This window comes from Anomalospiza imberbis, chromosome Z, assembly GCF_031753505.1.
Source record: "Anomalospiza imberbis isolate Cuckoo-Finch-1a 21T00152 chromosome Z, ASM3175350v1, whole genome shotgun sequence".
NCBI classification, from domain to species: Eukaryota; Metazoa; Chordata; class Aves; order Passeriformes; family Viduidae; genus Anomalospiza; species Anomalospiza imberbis.
In genome coordinates this window covers 9,260,829-9,284,016 of record NC_089721.1, presented here as the reverse complement: position 1 = coordinate 9,284,016, position 23,188 = coordinate 9,260,829, and the positions used below count along the sequence as shown (strand labels likewise).

The 23,188-nt window shown below is 43.0% G+C and overlaps 1 protein-coding gene across 1 annotated transcript in view; it reads left to right on the top strand.

Moving 5' to 3' along the window:
- CCBE1 (collagen and calcium binding EGF domains 1) overlaps positions 1-23,188 on the top strand; it is a 94,346-nt gene that overhangs the window by 52,702 nt on the left and 18,456 nt on the right. Inside the window, exon 3 of the mRNA XM_068177349.1 lies at positions 18,385-18,437. Coding sequence (XP_068033450.1) covers positions 18,385-18,437 — 53 coding nt within the window. The remainder of the gene's footprint in view (positions 1-18,384; positions 18,438-23,188) is intronic.

The window sequence follows — 23,188 nt, the reverse complement described above, 5'->3', positions numbered from 1 at the left end:
CTGCAGAGACAAATGCAGGTAGGCTGAGGTGGGAAAGGCAGATGGGGCCACGCAGCACCTTCTCATCTTGGTGCAGTTGCAAAGCCCTCCCTGCACGCCCAGAGCACATTGGCTAATCCACGCTCTGCGGATGCGGTGGAATTCTGTCCGTGATTCCTCATCCATGTAAATAGCCCAGATTTTTGTACACCCTGCTGCATCCAGGACAGGCGGGTCTCCAGGGCACGATGTGTACAGCGCAGTCCAGCACCACAGTGATGGTTTTGTTCTTAACCACGCTGACAATCCCATTGTGTTATGTAAGCGTTTTGGCCATGCCTATGTGCTTACATGTGAAATGGTGCCATTCTCTCGCCTTCCTTCTCTGAACTAGACATGCCTACATCAAAATCTGTTTGCTGAGTGAGAAGTCATTAGCGTTTCCAGAGATGATCCTCAGTGCATTGCTGGCTGATGCATTTGTTCTTTCCACTGTGTTTCTAAGTAGCAAAGAATGTATAATTAAATAATGATTTGGTGGGGGGGGAGAAATTGGTAATGGAAAAAATAACTTGAACAAGATTTGATAAAAAAGCACCATTCTGATTCAAACTCATGGGTTACAAGCATTTCCTGCAAGCCAGTGGGAATTGGAAAACTGTCTTGTGGGTCTTTGAAATCTTAAACATTTCAAAAGTGAGACAATCTCTGTGCCTGTTTTAAAAACATTAGACAGTAATTAAGCCATATTTTATCCAACTGCTCTTTTAGGTAGTACAACCAGCAGAACAAAATCCAGCCCCCAGCTTACAGATAGGCTGCAGCACGAGTGTAATTTCTTTTATCCTGCCATGGTGTTGCATAGGTTAATACATTTTTAACTTGTTGATTTTGAACCCATAGAGGGATTACTGTGATCTCTTAATAAGCTGTGTTGACTAGAGGAGATTAACCCCTACTATTAGAAGTTGAGCTAAATCTCTAGTGAAGGCAACAAGCTGAACCAAAAATCTGTGCCACTGGCAAAGTCCGCGTCTAACTCGCTAATTGGCAAAATGCTTCATCTTCCTGGACTTAAAACAGATCTGCTCTGAGAAGGAGTGCTTATCAGACCTGTTTTCCCCTCACTGGTTGAATGATGGACTACAGCTGCCAGGTCCAGGACCCCTAATGTGCTGGGATGAGGGGGATGAGTTGGGCAACCCTGGATGTGAGCCCTCAGCCTCAGCAGCTGGGGATGAGGATGAGGAGGCTGTGAGCATTGCTGGGTGCTCCTACCTGAGCTCCAAGCTCACTGAGCCTGGCTGGACCTGCCATCATCACAAGGGTGAGACTGAACCAGAGACAAACAGGTGCAAAGGCTGAAGTGAACTGCAAAGAAACCCCAAACAATGCAAACTGGGCTTCCTCCAAAACACTAGTGCTTAGGGGCTTAGAGTTTCATTTTTGCCTTTGTGAAGCAGTCAGTTAAGTCTGATCTGCAAACATCCCTTTTTGGTGAGGAACTGGAACATTTTGGCCCTCAGATCCATCTTATATTTTTCTTAGAATCGGTCATTTCCTGAAACAGTGCTGTAGTTCAGTTTCTCCCCTGCCCTTCTCCAGTGAACTGTTTGTCATCCCAATAAAGAAAAAGAAATTACTCAGCTCAAAGCCCAGGCATCCTTGAGGCCAGAGGAAAAGTCATAAGGTTTGCTGCAGCTCTTCAGCCTGGGGAATGCACTCTCAGATCCACTGGGTCCAGCCTGGTGCTTCCAGTCATGCTTAGTTGCTAATTAGCTCCTCCAGCCCTTTCTCTGGGAATCACGATAATGAACATAAAGAACTGTTTATTCTAAATGAGACTTCCCAAGGGTAACAGCCTCCTCAGTGGCTGTAGAAATGGAAGGCAGGCCTGAGGAAACACCAGGGTGCTGTGGTTTTTGGCAGCAGTTGATAAACATTTCTTTGTGGATGGAGGAGAGCATGTAATTTACTGCCCAGCTCTAACAAGAGCAGATTTGGCCATTTTGCTGTTCTTTTCCATTGCTGTCAAAATGCAACAGCTAAATCCCAATGAGAAACCGAGCAGTTGACATTTTTGTAGGTAGTAGCATAAAACTTACTGGACTCTCTGTGGAAAGTGAATTCATCATTTTTATAAGATCTCATATGTTCTCTTAACTCCTTTATCACTCATGGAGGGGCAGACCAGTCCTGACCATCCTTCCGTAGATGACAGTTGTTGTGGGATCAGACAACACCTAAACAGTTGCACAGCTTTCAAGGGCAGGAGGCTTCAGCTGGACTTTGTGCTGGTTTTGTATTGCACAGGTGAAAAAAAAAAAGGGATGATTTCAAGGCATGAGCTTGCTCCTCAAGCAAAACTATCAGCCATTTTTTTTTCATTCCTCAGCAGCATTTACTCCAAAGATCATCCCCTGGCAGGAACTAATCAGAGTGGCTGCTTTACTGTGATTGTGGTGATAACAATAAAAGCAAAATAAAAGTCCTATTGTCCCTGTTTTATCCCCAAAGCCGTAGAACAAGGAAATATATCAGCACAGAGCAATGCCTGGGCAGAGGGATGGATTCAGGCAGCTGCCCCACTTTCAGGCCCAAACTAGCATATTCAAAACTGGCTTGGGCACCTTTGAGCACTACTGCACTACAGTGTGTGTGAACAGTGAATTGAATTAATGAAAATTCAGAGATTCGAGCTGTGTGTCAGTGAGGCCAGTACCATGTCATCAGGTAGTGAACAGAGGAGTGCTTGAAGCTTCCTGGCACAAGCTGTTGGAGAAGAATCAGGCTAGTTAGTGTCTGTGCTTTGGGGTGGAGAACCCTCAGCTTAAGGGGTTTATTCATGGACCCTGACATAGGTATTTACACTCCACACTGGGCTAGAAAAAATCCAGACATAATGACCAGAGAGACAATTCCCACAGTTCTTCACCCCAGCTTGTGTTTTACAGTTGTCCCACCTTAAACATCCACCAGCACTCTTGGATGGTGCAGAGTCCCATCCCAGGGCTGGTACTGAGCTGCTGTAGCAGCCCATGGTGTCCCAATGTGGTGCTCTGACCCCATCTTCTGCAGGACTGCATCATTAAAACATTCTGGCAGATGAAGTAGTTAAGTTGGACATTGGCTGAAAAAGTACAGGCAGACAAGCATAATCTCTGATGGCTTCAAGCAGCACTGAAAGGGAGTTTGGTGTGCTGGGAATGGTGAGCAAATAAATTCACTATTGCACATGACAGTGACCTTGTGAACATGCAAATGGTTTTGGCACTCACAGATTAAGAAAAGCCAGCGTTAACCACATGCCAGCATATTTTTCACTGGACTTCTGTGGTTCTTTGTTGTGATTCAGCATTTAATTACATGATTGTAGTCTGAAGGTTTTTTTCCAGTTCCATTTCTGGAAGGGTTTCCTGAGAGGTCCAAATACAATGATGTTTTAGTATTGCACTCTCCCTGGCTTACGAAATAGCTAAATCCACAGGGAGAGTCAGAGGAGCTGCACAGCTGAGGGGGCGGCTGCCCTTGTCTCCAGCTCTGCAAACAGAATTCCCCTAAGTGCTCCTTCAAGGCTGACCCCTCTCTGGGGGAGCTCTGGGTTCACAATGCTTGGCTGTCAAAGCACAAGCACACGCCCAGCCTCCCACATGGGGTGATGCATCTGTGCATAGGGGTGCTCGGGGTTGAGGCGGTACCTCTGTGGGGTCTTCCCACTCCAGAAGGGACGTGGCTGGAGACTGTCAGCAGAGTGAGCAAGGAGGCCACATCTTCCTCTTGGTTTTGGTGCAAATTTCATCATTTCATGGCCTTTGACCTTCCCTAGGAGTGAAGCTCTGAAAGAGTTTAAAGAAATTATATTGCTCTCATGAAAACTGGGGCATTAAAGTCCAGGTTTTCTTTGCTTACATGTCTCAAGCAAGGGTTTAGGAGTTTTGCCATGCCACTGCCAAACTGAGACACTCTCCAGAAGCACCTGTCCCTCCTGAGGAATACAGAGGCACCTGTACTTGAACACATTTGTCCTTGTGCATGTTGACATGGTGGTTTTGATATGAAATTCAGCTATTTCAGAGGAAATTGTGTACAATTATAATAAGGAATGTGGTGGCTTTGATTTTCCTGCACTCCCAATGTGCTAACGTGGAGAACTCTGTCCTGGTCCTTGCATCCTGTCATAGCTGAAAATTTATTCAACCAGAAATTATTTTTCTGGTCAGGGTTTGCATGAGGATTTAGGATTTCGGTTCATGACAGGCACATTTTGATGTCAATCTAGTGTAAGCACCAATACTTTTGTTCTGTGAAAGAAAAAGAGTGGTGTTTATTTGGTAGCAATCTAAGGAATTAGAATCATAGAATTTTCAAAGTGGGAGGAAAAAAATCTAAGTGAGGAACTATCAATTTTCTTCATGTTAAACTTAGTTTCTATTTGCAGCATTCATACCCTAGTGGTTAACATCATAGAAGTAAAAACATATTATTACTACTACCACTACTAATTAAGAGTGTGGAAAAGTCCAGAAATCCAAGGCAGAGCAAAATAATGGAGACATATTTCTAAATGAATGTGTACATTTTATTTTGTGCCAGCAAACACCACACAAGTTCTGAGTAGAAGCTTCAAGCTCTGAGTGCAAACAGGAGAGTGTGATGCTGTTTTCAGGTTATGAACCCCCTCACACATGATGGTAATCATTACCGCAGAGCACCAGTGCACTGGGTTTTGCTGGATCCTTAAAAGAATTAACATAACTATGGCTTGGGGTTACCTAATGTCCTGGCATTGAATTGTTTCTCGGTGTCGTGCATTGCTTCAGGATCTTTATGTTACTAAACGTTGTGCATTTTTCTTCTGCTTGCAATAGAATCTGAAACATCGCCTATAATGAACTATTCTGCTTAACACTGAGCCTTAACTTTCATTCGATTTTTATTATTGCACTTTGGGAGATTCATCCAGAGAAGTGTCTATGTGGGCAACAATAAAAAGCTCAAGTTGAATGTATTCTGAGTTATTATCTGCAATTGTGACAGATAATAGATACTGGATTTCTGTTAGTATTGTGATTCATTTAAATAAAAACCATATGTCTGAAGTCAGCGCCTTGGAGATAAGTCAGACATCTGGCTGAGATTCCACATTTGGGAATGTAAATGATGCAGATGGTGAGATTGTAATGCGCGCTGTGCCCATCGGGCTGTAACACTGATGAACAAGCACTTCATTAGTAGAAAAGGTGGGAAAAAAATCCAAACCGAGATGAAATTTCTCAAGGAATGCACTCAATATTGATTTCACTTTGCAGTTTGCACTCTTGGGTTTGAGGGAGTCTGCTTTGCACCAGATGCCAAACCTTTATTCTGAATATGTTAGAGTGAGCCAGTTATATTATAGTGCTTTCAAACAGCCTTACAGAATCAGATTGATATCTCCACCAGTAAAAATGTTGGGTTTTCTTCCTCGGAGTGTCTCAGAAATAAAAACCAACTTGTGAATAGAGTAGGAAAGAAAACAGCTAGTTTGTTTTATTCTGCATAAAATACTACCTCTACAAAAGTACTCTGGTGCAAACAGTGCACTCAAAGGCAACACACAAATACGACGTAGATAAATTGGCGGTAATGTAGAAGTAGTACAAAGAGACACAAAATGTGTATTCTGAGAGGAACAGAAACACAAAATGGGTGTTCTGAGGTATAATCTTATTTTTGCTGATACTGATTTAGCCTCAGGTTTGAGTTTAGCATTCTCTTTACAGGTTAGCACAAACAGATGCCTTTGGTGTACAGTGTGTTTACCTGCAAGCCCACTTTTTGGACACAACTTGCACTTTCCAGGAAGAACTAGATTTAACTCGTGGAGAGCCAAACTGACTGTTGCCCACAGTTGCACCAGTCATGATAAGTAGCAGTTGTGTAACTTTTGTGTTAACAGCACCAAATTATCAGGCTTATGGTGCCATTCCAGTGAGGGCTGTGCAGGTAGGTTCAGGTCCTACCACAAGGACCATCCTTCCATATATTTCCTAGGTATGAACAGGCATTACAGTAGCAAGATATTTATGCTGTAATACCTTAAATGTACTAATGGTAAGGAAGAACTAGAAGTGTGGCGCTGAGTATTATCAAGAAACAGCAGCCTGACCCAGACCACCAGAATTAGCCATCAAAAAAGTGTCATTGTGAGAGAAATACCAAAAGCCAATGGCAGAGTAATGGGGAGAGACAGGTTCCCACAGGCAAACAAGAACATGACGAGCAGCAAGCACGTCTTAAAACTGACACCCAGCAGGATGTTTGCCCTCATTGTGGGTCACGGAAATAAGGCAGACAAAGCAAAGTCCCATCACTAGAAGAAAACAAACGTTTGCAACTGAGTTGAAAAGACCTTTCAGTCACAGACAAAACCACTGAATGTCACAACTGGGCTCGTGTGCAGGGCAGTTTTTCAGGATGATCTGCAGGGAGCGGGAACCTGATGAAATGAGACAAACTGAGGTGCCTACTCAATCTTCCTGGGTAAATTGGTTAAGAACCCTGACTCTGTTCTCACTCTGGTGTCAGGCTTTTTTGCTTCTGAGCCCAAATATTGAGCCCATTTTGATGCTCCAAATACCAGTCACTCCAGGGTTTGCAGCTCCGAATTGCTGCCTGGAACTGGAACTGCTGCACCAGCTACAGCAAAGTCATCCCCAGTGTGCATTTGTTTTAGGAGAGAGTGAAGTAATACAAATTTGGTGAATACCTGCAGGCACGAGTATCAGAAAACAAGACCCCATTGTAATAGGAGGTGTAATTAATACAAGGGCAATTGCAAGTGCTGCAAGACATCAGGCTTCCTCTCAGAATTCATCGTGCCTGAGGCTCTCCATGCATCCATCACAAGTCACCCTCACCAGCTCAGGACCACATCTTCACTGCCGATCTGAGGATGGGAAGGTCCAGGTTTGGGTTTGTGACCTTTCCTCTCAGCTCCCTTGTGCGTCTCAAAAGGTTTTGCCTTCAGCAAAAGTCTCTGTCCCAGCAGCAAGGTTTTGCCCCACAACAGGTCTACTTTCCTTTAGCTCATTTCTACCTCTTTGCTCTCAGTGTTTCATAGCTGAACAGAGCAAAATGCTTGTTCATCCTGCCTCAGGCTGCCAGGGTACCATGTCTTGTAGCAGACCTCATCCTTATTTTTGAGGCAGTGGGTTAGAGGGGACTAGGGGGGAGGAGAGTCTTTCAACTGGAACATGGCTGCAAATATCAAGTATACAGAGTGAAATGGGGGTGAGTTTTCTCAATAGCATTTCAGCATCTCATGGAAGTCTTGTGTTCAACCTCAGTAGGTAATTCAGAGCTAAAACCATATTCCAGCAGCAGGATGAGAAAGAAGAGCAGCAGCCAATGCCAGTCCCATTAAATTAGGCAATAAAAACAGGGAGTGGGGCTGTGGTTTGATCAGTTAGGTTATGGTGTGATCACTGCTGCAATTAGAACATGGCTAACAGGCAATTGGCATAGGCTGGATTGAAAGCTGAGCTCTGTGTAGGACACAGCATGGTGGGAAAATGCAAGGAAGTTTCTGAAAATAGCTTTGCTTTTTATGTTTAGAACTGTCGTAGTGCCACTCATTTGCTTATAAATTAAAGAGTGGGATGCACTGGCTTTGAGGGGGCACCGCACTCTGTGCCAAAATCACTGCAGCCCATGGCTGGATGGCATCCCTGCTCCAGCCACTTTGAAGAGAGGAGCTGAGTGCCCCATCAAAAAGCTGCTTTGTCCCACTGTCTGCTGGCTGCAGCATAAGTGGAGTAGTCTCAGCTATCCAGGCATCTCCAACACCACTGCCACATCCCAGATACCAGGCTTTCCAGTGACACCATATAAACAACTGCTCGTTCCAGTAATGCTTCTCTACTTAGGAAATTGTTTAAGGATTCACTCCATCCACCCCATCCTGCAACAAATAACCTGCAGATGTGTGGCTCCAAAAATAAATCTTGGCACTGGGGCCATGGTACAGCATCACTAATTCAACAAACTTTCATACTGCGTTGTCTTAGAAATTAATCTTTTCAGTATGCTGGAAATGGTTCATGGAGACAGATTCTGTCCTAAAAGAGACTACTCTGTGCATAGAGAGTATTTTGCTATTATCTCCACGGACAATAAACATGACTTGTGAACATGTTATGTTAAGAATTATTTCTTCTCTTGTCCAATTCATTAAGTCTGTATACTTAATAAGTAGTTTCAGTATTTATAAGGTCTTCTCTAGGAACAATAAAACAGAGGGGAAAAAGAGAGAAACATCTGGATCAGTGAAACACTCTTGAAATATTATCTTTTGAGTATCTTTATAGATATTTCCAAGGGCTTGCACTAAGAACTTAATTCCATTGCTGCTATTGATGTTGAAATTATATTAAAAAAACAACTTCAAGTTCTTGTTGCTTAGATGGTGATAATAACCGGCCAACTCTTCTGTTGACAATACTTTAATAAAAAAATAGTATTGTTTGTATTTCATTCAAGTTTTACTGCCTTTTTTGTCAGTTTTTCTTCTTTTAAACTTCCATTGTAGAAATGAAGTGGGAAGAGAAAATAGTGATAGAGGACCAAAGCTGCCATTTAATTGCAATTTAGCAGATCACCTTTTTTTTTCCTCGTTTTTTTTTTTTTTTTTAGTTCTTTGTTTGTATCCAGTTTTTTTTTGTATTTTTGAACAATACCTGCTAGTGTTACTTTTTGACTTGGTTATGTGAAGTTTCATACACTCACCAATAAGCTGGAGCTTGCATGCACAGCAGCCGGAGCACATTGTATTCAAGGGGAGCCCAAGGGATCTGTGTTTGCTCAGTCTGCAGAGGAGGGAGCTAAGGGCGAATTCAATTGGTGTCTCCCACTAACTAATGAGGAGTTGCAGGGAAGACATGCTGGGCGTATGGAGAAGATGAAGCCAGACCTTCATCAGAGGTGCACTGCAAAACAACACAAGAGCCACAGGTTGCAGCAGGGACATTTTAAGCAGATATAAAGGAGAAAATGGGCAGCGAAGTGGTTAAGCACTCAGAAGAGGGTCCCAGAGAAGTGAGGCAATCTCCATCTCTGAAGACATCCAACATGTGTCTGGGCAAATCTCTGAGCAGCTCTCTGCTCTCAGGTGCACTCGGATCACGATCTTTCCAAAGGTCCCTTGCCACTCAAATTATGCTGTGAATCTATTTTCCTAAAATTATGGGGATTTTGTTTCTGTTGCTTGGCTGAAACCTTGCCTTGAAAAGTCCCTTCAGCTGTGCTGAAGCAGGGTCATGCCCCAGTGATTCTAAGCCAGTTCTGGAAGGATAAAAATCCTTAGGCATAAGAGTTGTTAAGCACTCTTTTGTGATTCACAATGTATAAAATTAGATTGCTTTGTGCCTTTTGCACAAAGTGTGCTCTGAAGGGAGGAGCCATCACACACCCCTTATCTATAGATGGTGTGGAGAGTGACCACTGAGATTTTCACATTGTCCCAGAAATCAGGAACAATCCACATAAACCTCTGTGCACTGCATGCCTCTTGTCCTTTCACTATGAGTTTCCCACAGAGAGGCGGAATATCCAAATGCAGATATCATCCTCCTCCTGTCAGTTTCCAGCCAAGTGCTGGAAACCACAATGTTGTCTGGACATCATGGAGAGCCAGTGTGGAGAGTAAGGTGCAAGATGTATCTTTCTTTAAGTGTTTTTCCATGCTATTTGACTTCCTTAAAAGCCGAAGGCTTTGTGTTTGGCTCTCCCCACTTCCAGACTATTTAAGTTGGAAGTGTTAGCCTGGCTGGACTTATTTACTTACCTTTTTCCTGGAGTGGAATTTCAAAAACCATTCAAAAAGCAAATTAAAGATCTGTTAAATATCTGGATTAAATGTCTGGATCTGTGCCTAGGGTGTAGATGGATGGTTTAAGGTGTAGATGGATGTTGTGCCCGGGGAGGAGTACAGGAGCAGTGGTACATGTCACATCCCAAATCCATCAAAACCAAGAAGAGTCTTGCAACTGTTTCAAAGACAAATGTCAGCAAGATTTGATCAAATTTATGTCTGAGTGATTTTCTGGAACTAGTCTTCCAAGAAATCAAATTGTAGCACATCCTCAGAGCTGAGCATGTCCTCACCCACCATCCTGAGCCTTGGTTGGAGTCTGTTCCCAATCTGAGACATGTTCCTGTCAAAGCCACCAGGGATTGCAGCAGAACCAGGATCAGGCCCTTTAATATCAGCATACCAGTAAGTAAATGTAGACGGAGTGACTGGCTTGTCTCTGAAGGTTAATTGGGATTTATGTCCTGTTTGGAGATCTAGCTTTAGAGATCTGACTTCCTGGCACAGTTTGTGTGATGTGCTTTTCTGTGCATGCATGCTTAAAAGGCGCTTTCCTTTTGCTGTTTACCAAAAGGAGTTTATTAAACATTGCTTATGCAGCATTTTTGTGATCTTGTTGATGAAAGATGCCATATAAACAGGGCTGCATTGGACTGGATTCAGTAAGTCTAAGAGCTTGCCAGCAATTTGTTGCTGTTTGACTCCAGCGACCGAGCATCAGCACAGCAGCCAGCCCATGAGTGCAGCTCCTCGCAGCACTGCTCTGGCTCTGCTTTCCCTCATGAAATGGAATTTATTACTCCCTATCTCACATGGACACTTGGTAGGAAATTGGAGCTACGAAATGAAGAGTCATGGAAGTTTAAAAAATCCAAGAGACAGGACAGATGTGCTGTGATTAGTCCTGTACTCTGGCTCACCTTGGGTTAGATAAATAATTGAATGTGTGCCATCAGCAAAACATACTACTTGCAGATTTGGAAGGAAATTTGGCTTGCAGTCCTCTAATTGGAAGTCAGAGATGGTGGAAAAAATACTTTTGCTCAATTCTTGTGCTTTTGATCTCAAAGCAGTGAGCTATTTTAAAACTCAAGCTTAATCTTGGATCATTTAAATTGATACTTAGTAGCCTACTTGTTCATAGAAATGACTACGTATTTATGAGGATGCATTATACTTTGCCAGTTCATTAGACCTTTTATTAAATGCAAAGAGTGCTATCATTGTATAAAATTCCTTTTTTTCTTCCCCTCAAATTTCATACCTGTCAAACATTGACTTGATTCTGCAGAATACATACCAACTTCACCTGCAAAACTAAACAAAATCATTTTCTTGATACAATGCCAGAAAATAAAAGAAATTTGCTAGAAAAGAGAGCAAGACAAACCTGACAGCTGAGTCTAAGCAGATGAAAACAGTCAAAAGCCTTTTATTTAATCATTCTGCTATTTTTGACATGTTGTCTAGTGATAAACCACATGAGCATTCCCTTGTGTTATGAAAAAAACAACTATGAAATAAAAATCCAGGAAAGAGCGGAAGAAAGTACAGTCTAGCACATGAAGGAAACTCATATGTGAGTTCAAGGATGATGTTTACATGCATGTAAAATATCCAACAAATGGCTTTTCCAGTGGCAGCCGAGGTCATTACCTTTTCAAAGTTGCATAACGTTTTCCTGCTGAGAGTTTCCTTCTTTGCTTAGGGGACATTCACAGGCAGATTTTATTTAGTCATTTTTGGACACTGGTATGCTAAGTGGGACACAGGCCTGATGGTTACCAGTGCTGCCAGTTGGTCTGCTCTGCAGAAAAAGATGCTGATTAGCCTGTGCTTGGTCAATGTGTTTGCAGCCCCCTGGCTCTGGGTGGGCCAGGAATTGATCAGGGAATATTGTGGTTCTGGCCCAGTTGCACAGAGTCATGGCTTCCCCAAAAGCATAGAACTGTGGTCTCTGTGGCTCATGCTGAAATCCCAAGAGCATCTTTATGTTTCACAAGAACAGCATCTTTAAGTTACACAAGAACAGCATCTTTAAGTTACACATTGAAAGGGAGGATCACAGGAAATGTTTCCAAAGGTCTTTTTCTTCTGCCCAAAATAGATATAGAAAGCTGAGGTTTAGTTTCCAGTTCTCTCTGCAATGAGCAGAAGTTCATGAGAATTTTTTTCTATTGTGGCTGCCTGCAGGGTTTTCACATCAAGCCCTTTCTCTGCATCCTGAAGCCCTAAGAAAGTCCAAAAAAGATGGTCTCCTGGGACTGCTGACCTGCTGATGCAGAGAGATGTGTTGGGAGAATGGTCTCCCTGCTGTGATGTTGTTTGAAACCGCTACTGAACACCTCACCATATCTCATTTACTTAAGTAAAACCACAAACCCCACTGGGAGAGACATCCTGCACTGTGCCCGTGGAGAATAGAGGCCGAGGGTCTCCTAGAAAAAAAACAGACTATTTTATTGGTGGCTAAATTTGCCAGACCTGTGAGGTTTTGTTTTTTGTGCAACTTTCAGTTTCACGCAGTTCAGCAACTCCAAGCCCCACTGATACCCATGTGGGGTGGAGAGCTTCTTCCACACCTCAAAGTACTTTTATTCTCTTTTATAGAGGAATGAGCTTCAAGCATTTACAAATATTGTGCTCTGCAGGGGCTGTAAACCATCATATTGGTTTGGAACATCTCTTCTGAGAAGAAGAAACTACAGTTTATGCTCTGCCACCATAAAAATCCCTTTGGCCATAAAAAGATGACATGAAACAGCACTTTGAGGAGGGGAAGGGTCAGTTAACAGTAAGAAGCAGCCAAGGGGCATGTCTGAAAGCTTTCAAGAGCATCAGTCAGGGTCTCCCAGGGTAAGCACTGGCACAGTTCCTTAGAGTCAAGAGAGGTATGTGGCTTTTGCCAGGGGAGGATCTGGTCCCTGGCTTGCGTTCACACAAGAGGAGTCCAGGAACTGTGAATCTTATCAAAACCTTCCCATTAGCAATGACTGGAATGTGATTTCATTTCTGGTATCTGTCTTAATAGCCAGAGTTGAGCAAAAGAGCAGATAGCAGGGTGCTTTTTTTTCCCCCTGCTAGGGGAAAGAAAACCATTTTATGTGGGCAAAATTATTTGACTTTAACAGCTAACAAAAAACAAGACTTAGTTTCAGGCATTGCTTTTACCACTGAAAACTTTACTTCTACAGAAATCAGTTAGTAAACTGCAGTGAGTTGCTCTCAGAGGTCTGAGCTCCCCAGGGTTGTTCAGGCAAATCCTGATCAGTCAGTTAAGAGAAATAAAGAAGCACACAGGTACGCACAGCAGTCATAGGTGCTGCAGTATTGGAAGACTTCACTGTATTTTGGTTATTTGCCCTCAGCTGTGATGATGACAGGAAGAGCTTGGGCTGGCCTTGGACCTTGCATTACACCCAGTGTAAGCATAAATTATCTCTTTACAAAACTGTGAAAAAGGACTAAGTCTGGAAATCATGGCAAAGTGTATGCTGAGCAAGTGTCTGCAGGGAGGCCATCCCCTCTTACTCAAGATTTCGGTATGTGTCCCACAGAAAGGCAAACAAAAATAAAGTGTATTGCTTCAGTTTTACACCATGTTGACATAAATCTTCTCTCCATGTGAATTACAGCAAAACTCTGCACAGCTACTGAGCTGCTGCACTTGTGCTGCAGATGGGCTTTGTCTGTGCGTGCTTTGGCAGACAAACCTGTTGCTCATTTGGATGTCATATAGGAGAAAAGTGAGTTTTCTGGTTGGTTTTGTTAGTTTTGTTTTTTAGTGTACCTTGCTGGCTTGCATTTATAGATATCTAATTATTTTTTGTACATTCATTTCTGTATTTTATATTTGCATTTTTGCTACACCATTTATTTCTCAAAGCCAAGGTGATCAAAAAGGAAACACCAAGCAGAAACAATAAGGAGAGGGAACTAACAAAGACCCTTTGTGCAATTAAAAATACTGTGCCAGGTGTAACTGGCAGGTCTTCAGAACACAGCACAAGTTCTTCTAAGTTCAAGTTATGATTTAGGCTGAAGGAGTCTGGTATTAAAAAAAGTCCTCTCCTTTCCCAATAGGAAATAGGTTTTTTATTAAAGACATTTCCTGATTGTATTATCATTGCTTTCTACCAGCACCAACTTGAAAGAACAGTGCTGATGTATTTAAATCTGTATGAAATCCTAAGCATCTCTTTTGCCCCCTAACTTGCAACTGATCTGACATTCATAGGTCAGAAAGAGTGTTTTGGAGAGGAAGGATGTGAGCTGCCCGACCACCTATGGATTTGCTGCATCTTCCAGTGGCATGACCTCAGGCCTCAGCTGAGCTCTAAATACTGTTCATGTGTGCTCTCCTAGCCCCAGTGAATGGGAGGTAAAGTTCCTCTTCTTGAGCTACCACTGTCTGGGAGGAGTCAGCCTGGAGACTCACTGCCTGTCAGCGTTGATAAAGTAAAGGCAATATTTTATCCTAAGAACTCACTTTTGGGCTCAGCACAGAGATTTCTCCGTCTGCTTTGCTCCTAGGAGGCAGATATTTCTTAGAGCAAACTCTTCTCTTTCTACTTTTGACATCTTTAGCAAGAGCTTCCTTAACATATTATATTTAGTCTGAAACCAGTATAAAACTTGTATTTTTCTTCTTCTCTTTGCTTTTCTCCTTTGTGTTCCCTTTTTTCAATCACTAAATGATGATCATGTATCTTTTTCAGCATGACTCATTGCAGAGATTTAGAGCTGCCTCTCCAAAATCTCAATAAATGCATGGAGCAGCTGTTGTAACCCAACTCACCGCCATGTTACTGCAAACAGATGCAGGTTAATTACAATTTAAAATGTTTATCCTGTTATTGTTTGCATTTCTGAAGATTTTCAGCAGCTGTAGGACCCTGAGTGACTCCCTCCCCTGTCACACAGTGTATTTATTTTCTGGGTTCAGCATGCCCTCGTTGGCGTCTCCTGTGCCTCTGTGGTGTCCCGTGCAGAGCAGGAGGTGGGCTGGGGTGACGGCAGCTCTGCGCCAGGTGGAAGCAATTATGGGGAAAAAAACATGGTCTTTGCTGGATGACTTACTGCTGATAACTGCCAGATAAGCTAACTTAATAAAGCAGTAGCTTAATTAAGCCGCATTCCTCCCATCTTGCCTCTCATCCAGCGTGTCTGAGGCGATGCTATCAAGCAGCTACTGCTTTGCAGGATGGGGCAGGGGTGCTGTGCTGAGGCACCCCTGTGTGTTGGGCACTGGGGGGCCTACGGGTGATGGGACACAGGGGAGCTCCTGGGAAGCTCAGCTTCTCTCTCAGTTTGCCAGGTAATAGGTCACAAATCCTGAAAAAAAATCTGCCACTTGCCTAGTCATGGATATATTTCTTGGTATCAAAAGTTTGACCCTAAATGCCGTCTTCTGGCATTTAGTTTTCCAGAAGCATCTCAAACTCCATAGCAGAGGAGAGGAGCACAATATCTCCCTGCTTCTCCAGCAGCTACCCATCAGAAAAAATAAGGGGTGACTTGGCTTTGGGGTGTCCCTATCACTAGAGATTTTCTTACAGCCACAAAAGCTGGATGTTGCATTATTCAAAATCATGGTACCCCAAATATAAGCCAGTTTGGGCTTATTATTCCTGAGTAAAGATTGCATGAGAATCAAAAGTTACTGCATTTTTAATTGCTGAAGTACCCCATTAAAAGCTGCAACAGATAAAAGTCTGCCGGAAACTTCATCCTTTGTAAGCCAGATTTCAGGTTAGGAAATCAACCTAATTTCCCCGGAGCTCCAGGTTTTAGTGGTGAAGCTTCAAACACACAGCTGTGTGTTTGTGTTTCATGCATGGCCACATGTACAGCTGCATGGCAACCACCTTGCTGAAAGTTATCCAGTAAATAAAATTATCAGTAGGAACCCCTTCTTACCTCTCATTATGTACAATGAGATTGCTGCTGTGCAACGTTGATTAGACATGTCAGCCTGGACCTGGACGTCTGAAAATGAGTGTTGCTATTAAAATGCCTTTGCAAATGCTCATGTGTCCATCATTTTGACAGATTTCACTTTAAGAATGTAGAAAGCTAAAGCATGCAGGAATCCCAGGGTTGCAATGTAATGTTCAGAGAAACAGGTATTGTATTGTATTTCCTTTGCATTGACCCTAAAGTAGCAGTTTCCCTGGCAAAATCATGCTGATAAGAGTGCTATTGAGTACAGGCTGCACTAATGCAGAGATCTGTAACTTTCAACTGGGAAGAGATTATCATGTGGAATGTGGTCTGAAGGCATGGCATCCCTCTTCTAAACACTTCTTTAAATATAATTTAAAACTTCTACAATGCAGAAAAATCTTCACACATCTAGAGAAAATATTTCAAAATCTCCTTATCAGAAAGGCTTGGGAAAATTCAAACAAAAATATGAGAGGGACATTGAAAACAAGGAAATTGTTTCTCAAAACCATCTTATCCCACTGTGGAACCCATTGCTGCAAGAAGTTGCTGAAGAGAGGGATTTTAACAAGCATTTGGATATCAGCCAGGGGAACATGACTTTCTGGTTGTTTTAAGTGAAAGCTAAAGCACAAGACTGTGCTTGCTTTGGGGCAATCTCAGGGTGCCAGGCAGCATTTAATGGCTGTAACCTGGCATGTGATGGGTTCTCAATGTATGGCTGTGGGAGAAGGGTTTGATCAGGGCAAGTGGTTTGGCTTTTGGGAGAATCCAGTCAGCCAGATAAACCCTCACTTTAGCCACAAGAAAGCAAATGAATCCAGCCAAAAGCCATGACCAGATAAGCTGAGAGGAGAGAGGCAGCTCCTGCAAGGTTCCCAGCAGGTAACTGCTTACCCAGGAGCAGGTTATCATATCATCTTCTGACACAGGTCTTACTGGTCCTAAACCTGAAAATAAGGTGGGAATTCCATGGAGAAGGGTACAAATTATGGAAGTTGCTTCTCCCTGTGGCTGGTTAGCTCTGGCTGGCACAACCCCACAGGTCAGCATCTCATGGCAGGGATGTCCTCCTCTCCTTGCTCATGTTCCAGCCCTCTCAAGCTGGACTGTATCTTCGTCTGAAGAGTAGCTAAAAGGAAGTCTCTTTTCTTTTGCAGACAGACGGAGATCAATGTGCACTTGGAAAGCCATCAGCAGGGCTTGCAGCATATGAATGGCCTCCCCAATGCACCTTTGAACTCATTCCTCCTGCATTTGTTTGTCTTGTAGATAAAACTTCACAGCAGTGTTTGGAGAGAAGTCTAATGAGGCACCACTGTTTGCATAACAAAGCAAGGCTTCCTCTTCAGATGTTCAACACTCATTAGGCATAATTTATATTCCAGCTAATCTTAGGAAAAGGGTAAAATATGGAGCCAAAGTTTGTTTTTACATTGTTTGGAGAAATGCATTGTTTGTTTTAAGCGTCAGTTGCAACTGATAGTTAATTTAAATTCAACATAATGATGATTTGTGATGGCTACATGTCCAGGGGAGTGTCATGTCATTGACTGACATGGCTTTAGCGTTCCTCTGCATTAGTTATTGAATCAAAGGAAAAGACAGAATGGATGGTTTCCCTATTTGGGAGATACTTCAATATGTCCACAAAGCATGAAAAAACTATGAATTTGTAAAATACTGAGGGATTTTTTTCCCCTCAGATTCATGTATACTTGATAATATAATAATGCACTGAACATCAGTTGTTTTCTTTTTCAGCAGTCTTGGTAGTCACCAACATGAGACCCTTTGAAAGTCACCAGGCCCCTCTAGTGAGAGACTCTCAGGATGATAAGGCACACAGCCATTTGTAAAGGCTCCCGAGGGCTGCTGGGAGCCTTGGTGACTTAATGTGGTTTTCTGCCTAGAGAGCCAAATCCAGCAGGTTTAGCTGGATGCCTAAATGTCATTACAGGCCAGTGTGTCAGAAACATTAATTTCTCAGCATCCAGACTTTGTTCATATCACAGACACATAAAAAGTGTCTGATCCTATTGACTCTACCCTGCAGTTTTACCTCAGACTATATAAGATACTCTCCCTTACTCCAGCTGAAATACCCAATATATTGAGCTTACCTCCTCTAGGTTTATTAGAAGACAAGAAATGACTGATAACATTTATCCTCTGTGTACTCCTCACTGAGACTTACCCCTTCCTGCTGGTTTACATTGTAGTGACAGATATTTGAGAACAGCTTTCACTGTACCATGAAAATTATGACCTGGGTTGTGTACTTGGACAGCACTGAGCTGTCCAGACAACATCCAGACAACACAAGAGAGCAGGATTTTTGAAAATTACTTGGGATGTTGGGTGGGTCAGTGTTGGGGTACTCTGCTTCAGGCCGCTGAGGTGACTGGACGTGCTGCCATGTGAAATTCTTCCTGGGCCAGGTGGTGCATTTCCCTGTTGTGTTCTGTAATGCTGAACTCCAGCTGCTCAGGATCCTCATCTTGTTTGGTTCATCACATCCACAATCCACTTATGGCTGTTTCTAAAGGCAGCACCAATCTATAGAGAACACATTTATTTATTCATTTATTTATTTTACTGTTTTTCAGGAAAAAATGCTGTAAGGGTTATAAGTTTGTTCTTGGACAGTGCATCCCTGAAGGTATGTGATTTCACTGTTCTTACACGTCATGTCCCCATGCATTTGTCTTTCCCCATCTGCCGTCTTCTCCACATTGTCTGTTTGGAAGAGCAACCTGACAAAAGCACAGGCTTCACCATATCTCATGTATCCCTGTGGCAAGGAGCTGTTTACCAGAAATTGTTCAGAAAATAAAAAGATCAACAACTTCCAAAAGTGCTGCTTAGCATGCCATGCCTTGATCCTCCCCTAAGTACATGGCTGCACAGATCTTGTGCCATGACCTGCTGCTCTGCAGACAGAAGAACATGTTCTGCCCTTGGCTAGGTAGCTGGGACCACTCTGTGCATCTTTCATGGATGATGGCTTTCCCCTTTTTTCCCTCGAATCTGGTACAGCTGACTTGTCAGTGGACAGGAAGATGTTGAGTAGGTGAGTTAGTCCTGCCTTTATTTTGGCATGGGCGTGGCTTCTTAGTCACCAGGGGCCAAGTAAGATGCAGATTTAATCAGGATAGTTCAGTGTGCAGTAGTAAAAATGGATCTGATTTGGATGAAACTGGCTCTGAATTTGTTGGACCACAGGAACTGCCAGGCAGAAGCAAATGTCCAGAGACGACATGCCAATAACTTACTTTTAACTTACTTTTAACTTACTGTTTAACTTACTTTTTTTTACAACAAGTAAGTTAAAAAGTTGATCTATGACAACATATTCTTCTATTTGATGATATATGGAAAGCCTTGATTTGGTCTAAGAACTTTCCTGGTTTGTGACTGTGATGTTTTGGGAAAAAAGTGACAAATCAATATACTGGAGAATCAGCTGGTTTTGAGTTGCAGTGTCCAGCCAAAAGGCATTATAACCCAAACTCTAATCCTTGTGGGTTTGTTGTGGGTTTATTGCTGTTGTTGTTTTTAATTTGTGTCTTCTTTGCTGCTGGCTACAAACACTAAAATAATTGGTGGATTGATGGGGGTGGGGACAGGGAGAAAAAAAGAGGGAAACAGCTCATGATGACCCTGTGCCTGGAGGAGCTGTGTAGGGCTTGGGTGAAATTGGTGCTCACACATAGGTCCTCATCCCATGGTTTTGCTGTGAGTTTTGTCTCAGTGTGTGTGATATGGGTGACAGCTCCAGTGGGAGACGGACACTTGGAAGAGGCAGTTGTGTGTATTGGAGGCAGAATTCCTGAATCTTTTTAAGGTGGAAAGAAGCCAGGACTCTACAGTCTGGCCTCCAGCTTTCCTATGGATTTAAGAATTTTATGTACTGGCTATTCACTGAATATAATGGATACAGCAAGAGAATTAATAGGAGCAAAAATAAAATGAGAGCCATGGCAATTTATTACTTTGGCTTCTAATTCTCATCTCCAGAGATGTTAGGTGATTATGAAAGCACAGCCCACTGACTTTGTCTAATCCTGTCTTTTAACTGCATTTCAGTAACCTAAGAGTTTCTGCCCCTAATTCAATTCTCTGCTGGCTGTGGCTTCTCTCCCTTTGTTTCTCCACTCCCCCTTTTCAGCTTTATCTGTATTTTGCCTGGAACTTCAGAGGCCACAGTAGTTCCTATAACATTCAAGAAAATCTCAGGCCCTTGGTGTAGGGACAAGAAACATGATTCACTGAAGTATTCATTTCACTTACACCGTTACAAGACATCACTTGGCTCTTCACACATTGTTTTGGCATAATCTTGACAGAGTAGCTGTATGAAATCCATATCTCCAAACAGACACATAAATGCATTACAGATGTGAGTTTATTAGAGCACATCTGCACCTTTTAATCCAGTACTGGCACATTGAAACTGTGAGAAGTAGTTCCAGCCCTGTCTTCTCTATGATTTAGCAGTGGCTGCAGGGAGGAGGGTTGACAGAAGTATAGATCCTCCCTTTTCCAGCCTTTTATAGCTGCCTGGGGAACACACCAATCTCCTTCTGGGACAGCTGTTCCTTAAACAGATTCTTTCCCAAAGGTTTGTAACTTTGTCCACATCCCTTACTGGTTTTCATCCTGTTATTTTTCATCTGCCCTTGAAAAGGAACAGAAATCAGTGTAGTACAGTATGAGTCTATGCCTCCAGTTTCTGCATTTCGTCTGTTCTGTACTCACCTTCTCACTGTAGCTTTCAGCAGCAGGACCAGGGAGCAATGATCCTCAGGAAACATTGAGTGGAGTAACTTCCGTGTCTGATTCTTCCTGTAGCAACTCTTCCTGCTCCACCTGTTCAGCAAAGTGGATTAAAAAAAACAGCTCCTCGCCTTTTTCTCCTGTGTGATCTTTTTTTTTTCTTTGCTTTGGAGACTCACTGCTCCAGCCAAATCCAGTTTTGGATCCTGTCTCATGGTGTCATAGAGTGAAGAAGGGGCAGATGCAGTATAAAGCAGTTTATTTTGGAGACCACCCTTCCTACTGCTGGTTTGTTTCCTGAGTTGGCTGTGGAAGAATTCAGATTAAAATACTCTATTACAGGCCAACTATAGTCAGACCTGCTCTTTCCTTACTAATGTTGTTTCAAAGATTTCCTTGGTACAACTTTCCATGCTGTATTGTCATTTCTGAGTTCATTGAAACTTATACAGAGACATTTGTTACTCTGCTTTGACTTTTGCATTTTCCTAAAGTCTGGAACAGCTTGATCCTCATTGTATGGTTTTGATTCATCCTCAATCCACATTTCTTAGGCTGGCAAACAAGGGGTAGGAACACAGGAGGGAATGTTCGCCTCCAGCTCTGCAGAGCACACACAGGCGGTGCAGCAGCTTTTGCCTAGTTTCATCTCAGTTGTGAGAACTCTTTCTAGGGAAGTCATGTTACCTGGGACCAAAGCCCTGGGGATATAGCTCTGGGACCTGGGACCTGCCTACAGCCATTATGTGATGCGGTGGGTTGACTGTGTGGAACCACCAGCAGGGATATTTGTCCTTCCTGGACCCTTCCGCAGCTCTGTGTGAAAGTAAATGAGGCAACGGACATGATGGAGCTGTGCTGAGGTGGACATGTTCAAAGACTGGTTACATTAAATTTGGTGACAGATGGATAAAAAGAACTGGCATTGTTTAGTCTAGAAAAAAAGGAGGCTGAGGGGAGACACGATAAGAGTTTTTAGGTATGTGAAAACTTGCTGCAAGGGGGAAGGTAAACTGTTATTTATGACCAAGAAGAAGAGGGAAAAAATAATGGGCCTAAGTGTCTGGAAGGGGAGTTTGGATTAGATATGAGTAAAAAGCTTTCTGTCTGCAAGGATATTTCATCTTGGGACTAGACTACTAGGCAAGCCATATCCATCCCTTAAGGAAAAGGAAAACCAGTAGATGTTTATGCATAGCTACTCCTGCTTGTGATGGGAGATGGCCCCTTCCAGCATTGTTTTTTCTGATTTTATTAGGGCACATCTACTCATGAAAGCACAGGGAGGCCAGAGCTTGTTTTACCTCTGCTCTGAATAGTTGAACATGGCACAGGCCAAGTCCCACACCTGAGTGGGTACACTGGGTAAGGAGCAGCACATTCACCTCCATGCTGGACGTACCATCCTGGTCTCACTCTGATTTTGTTTCAGTGGAAAACAAAAACTGCAAGCATGCCAAGGAAAAATACCAGCAATGATTTAAATTTGGGACTATTTAGTACTGCCAAATGTAACAGGAGTTTACAGCCCAACATCACCTAAAGAGTCCAAACTACCCCTAGACTGAACAGTTTGAATGCAAGAGTTATGTTTTCCTTTCATGGCTCTGCACTGTTGGACACTGGTTACTGCAGGGGGTCGTAGCATTGCCATTCACCACCACAGCACTGTGGGCAGACTTCAAGTTGTGAAGCAAGAAGGAAAGAAAGGATGCCTGTTATTCAGGAGGTGACAAACAGAATGCTTGGCACTATTACAGTAGTATGTCTATTACAATAGTACATTTTTTTCTAAGGGTTTCTGGTGTGAGATACAGCATCTTATTAAGTCTCATTTTGTGCTTTTCTGTATTTTGGCATGTTGTCACTTTTAACCACAGTGCTAGGCATGTGCTCTACATACTTAGTGCAGAAAATGTGTTTTCATTTGCTTTACCATCTCTTAGCTCATTTTAATTGTTTGGAGCAATCATCATACCCAGAGGTATCTGCTAGTCATTAGGGTGAGCCAATAATGACTTTTAATTATATGTATGGAAACACAGTGCTTTGCTGGAAACTTTCTTGAACCACTTGGATGTTGTTTGGACAGGTTTGGTCTGGAGCATGGATGAGATATTTCTGCTGTGGCCCCCAGTGCCCACTCACTGTACTGTCACAGCCACCTGGATGCTCTCTGCAGGGTGATGTTCTCTGAAATGGTCACAGAAACTGCCACTTTCTTTGGTGTAAAACCTGACCTTGGGCAGGCTGTGCTCAAGCTGGGTTTGAGACCAGATGACAATTGAGGTCCTCGTGTCTCCTGGCAGAGGTTCCCCATGGTGCTGCAAAACCCTCACATCCATAGCTGGGAGTTGTCCTTCGCCCCCAGCACTGCCACCAGGACCATGCCAGGGGCCACATCCAGCCCCTGACAGAACAGGGATGTGGGTGAAACCCCACTGTGCTCTGGTGTCCATCCCTGAGGCTTCAGTTCTGCTGCTACACAGCAGTAAAATTAGAAACAGATTTTCCCTCCTTTGGGTTTCAAACAGGGACTTGAGTATTTTGGGATTTCAGTGACATACCCCAATCTGCCCACTGCAGCTATTAAAAGAGATGATGGGTTTGTAACAATGCACTATTTGCTGGAAG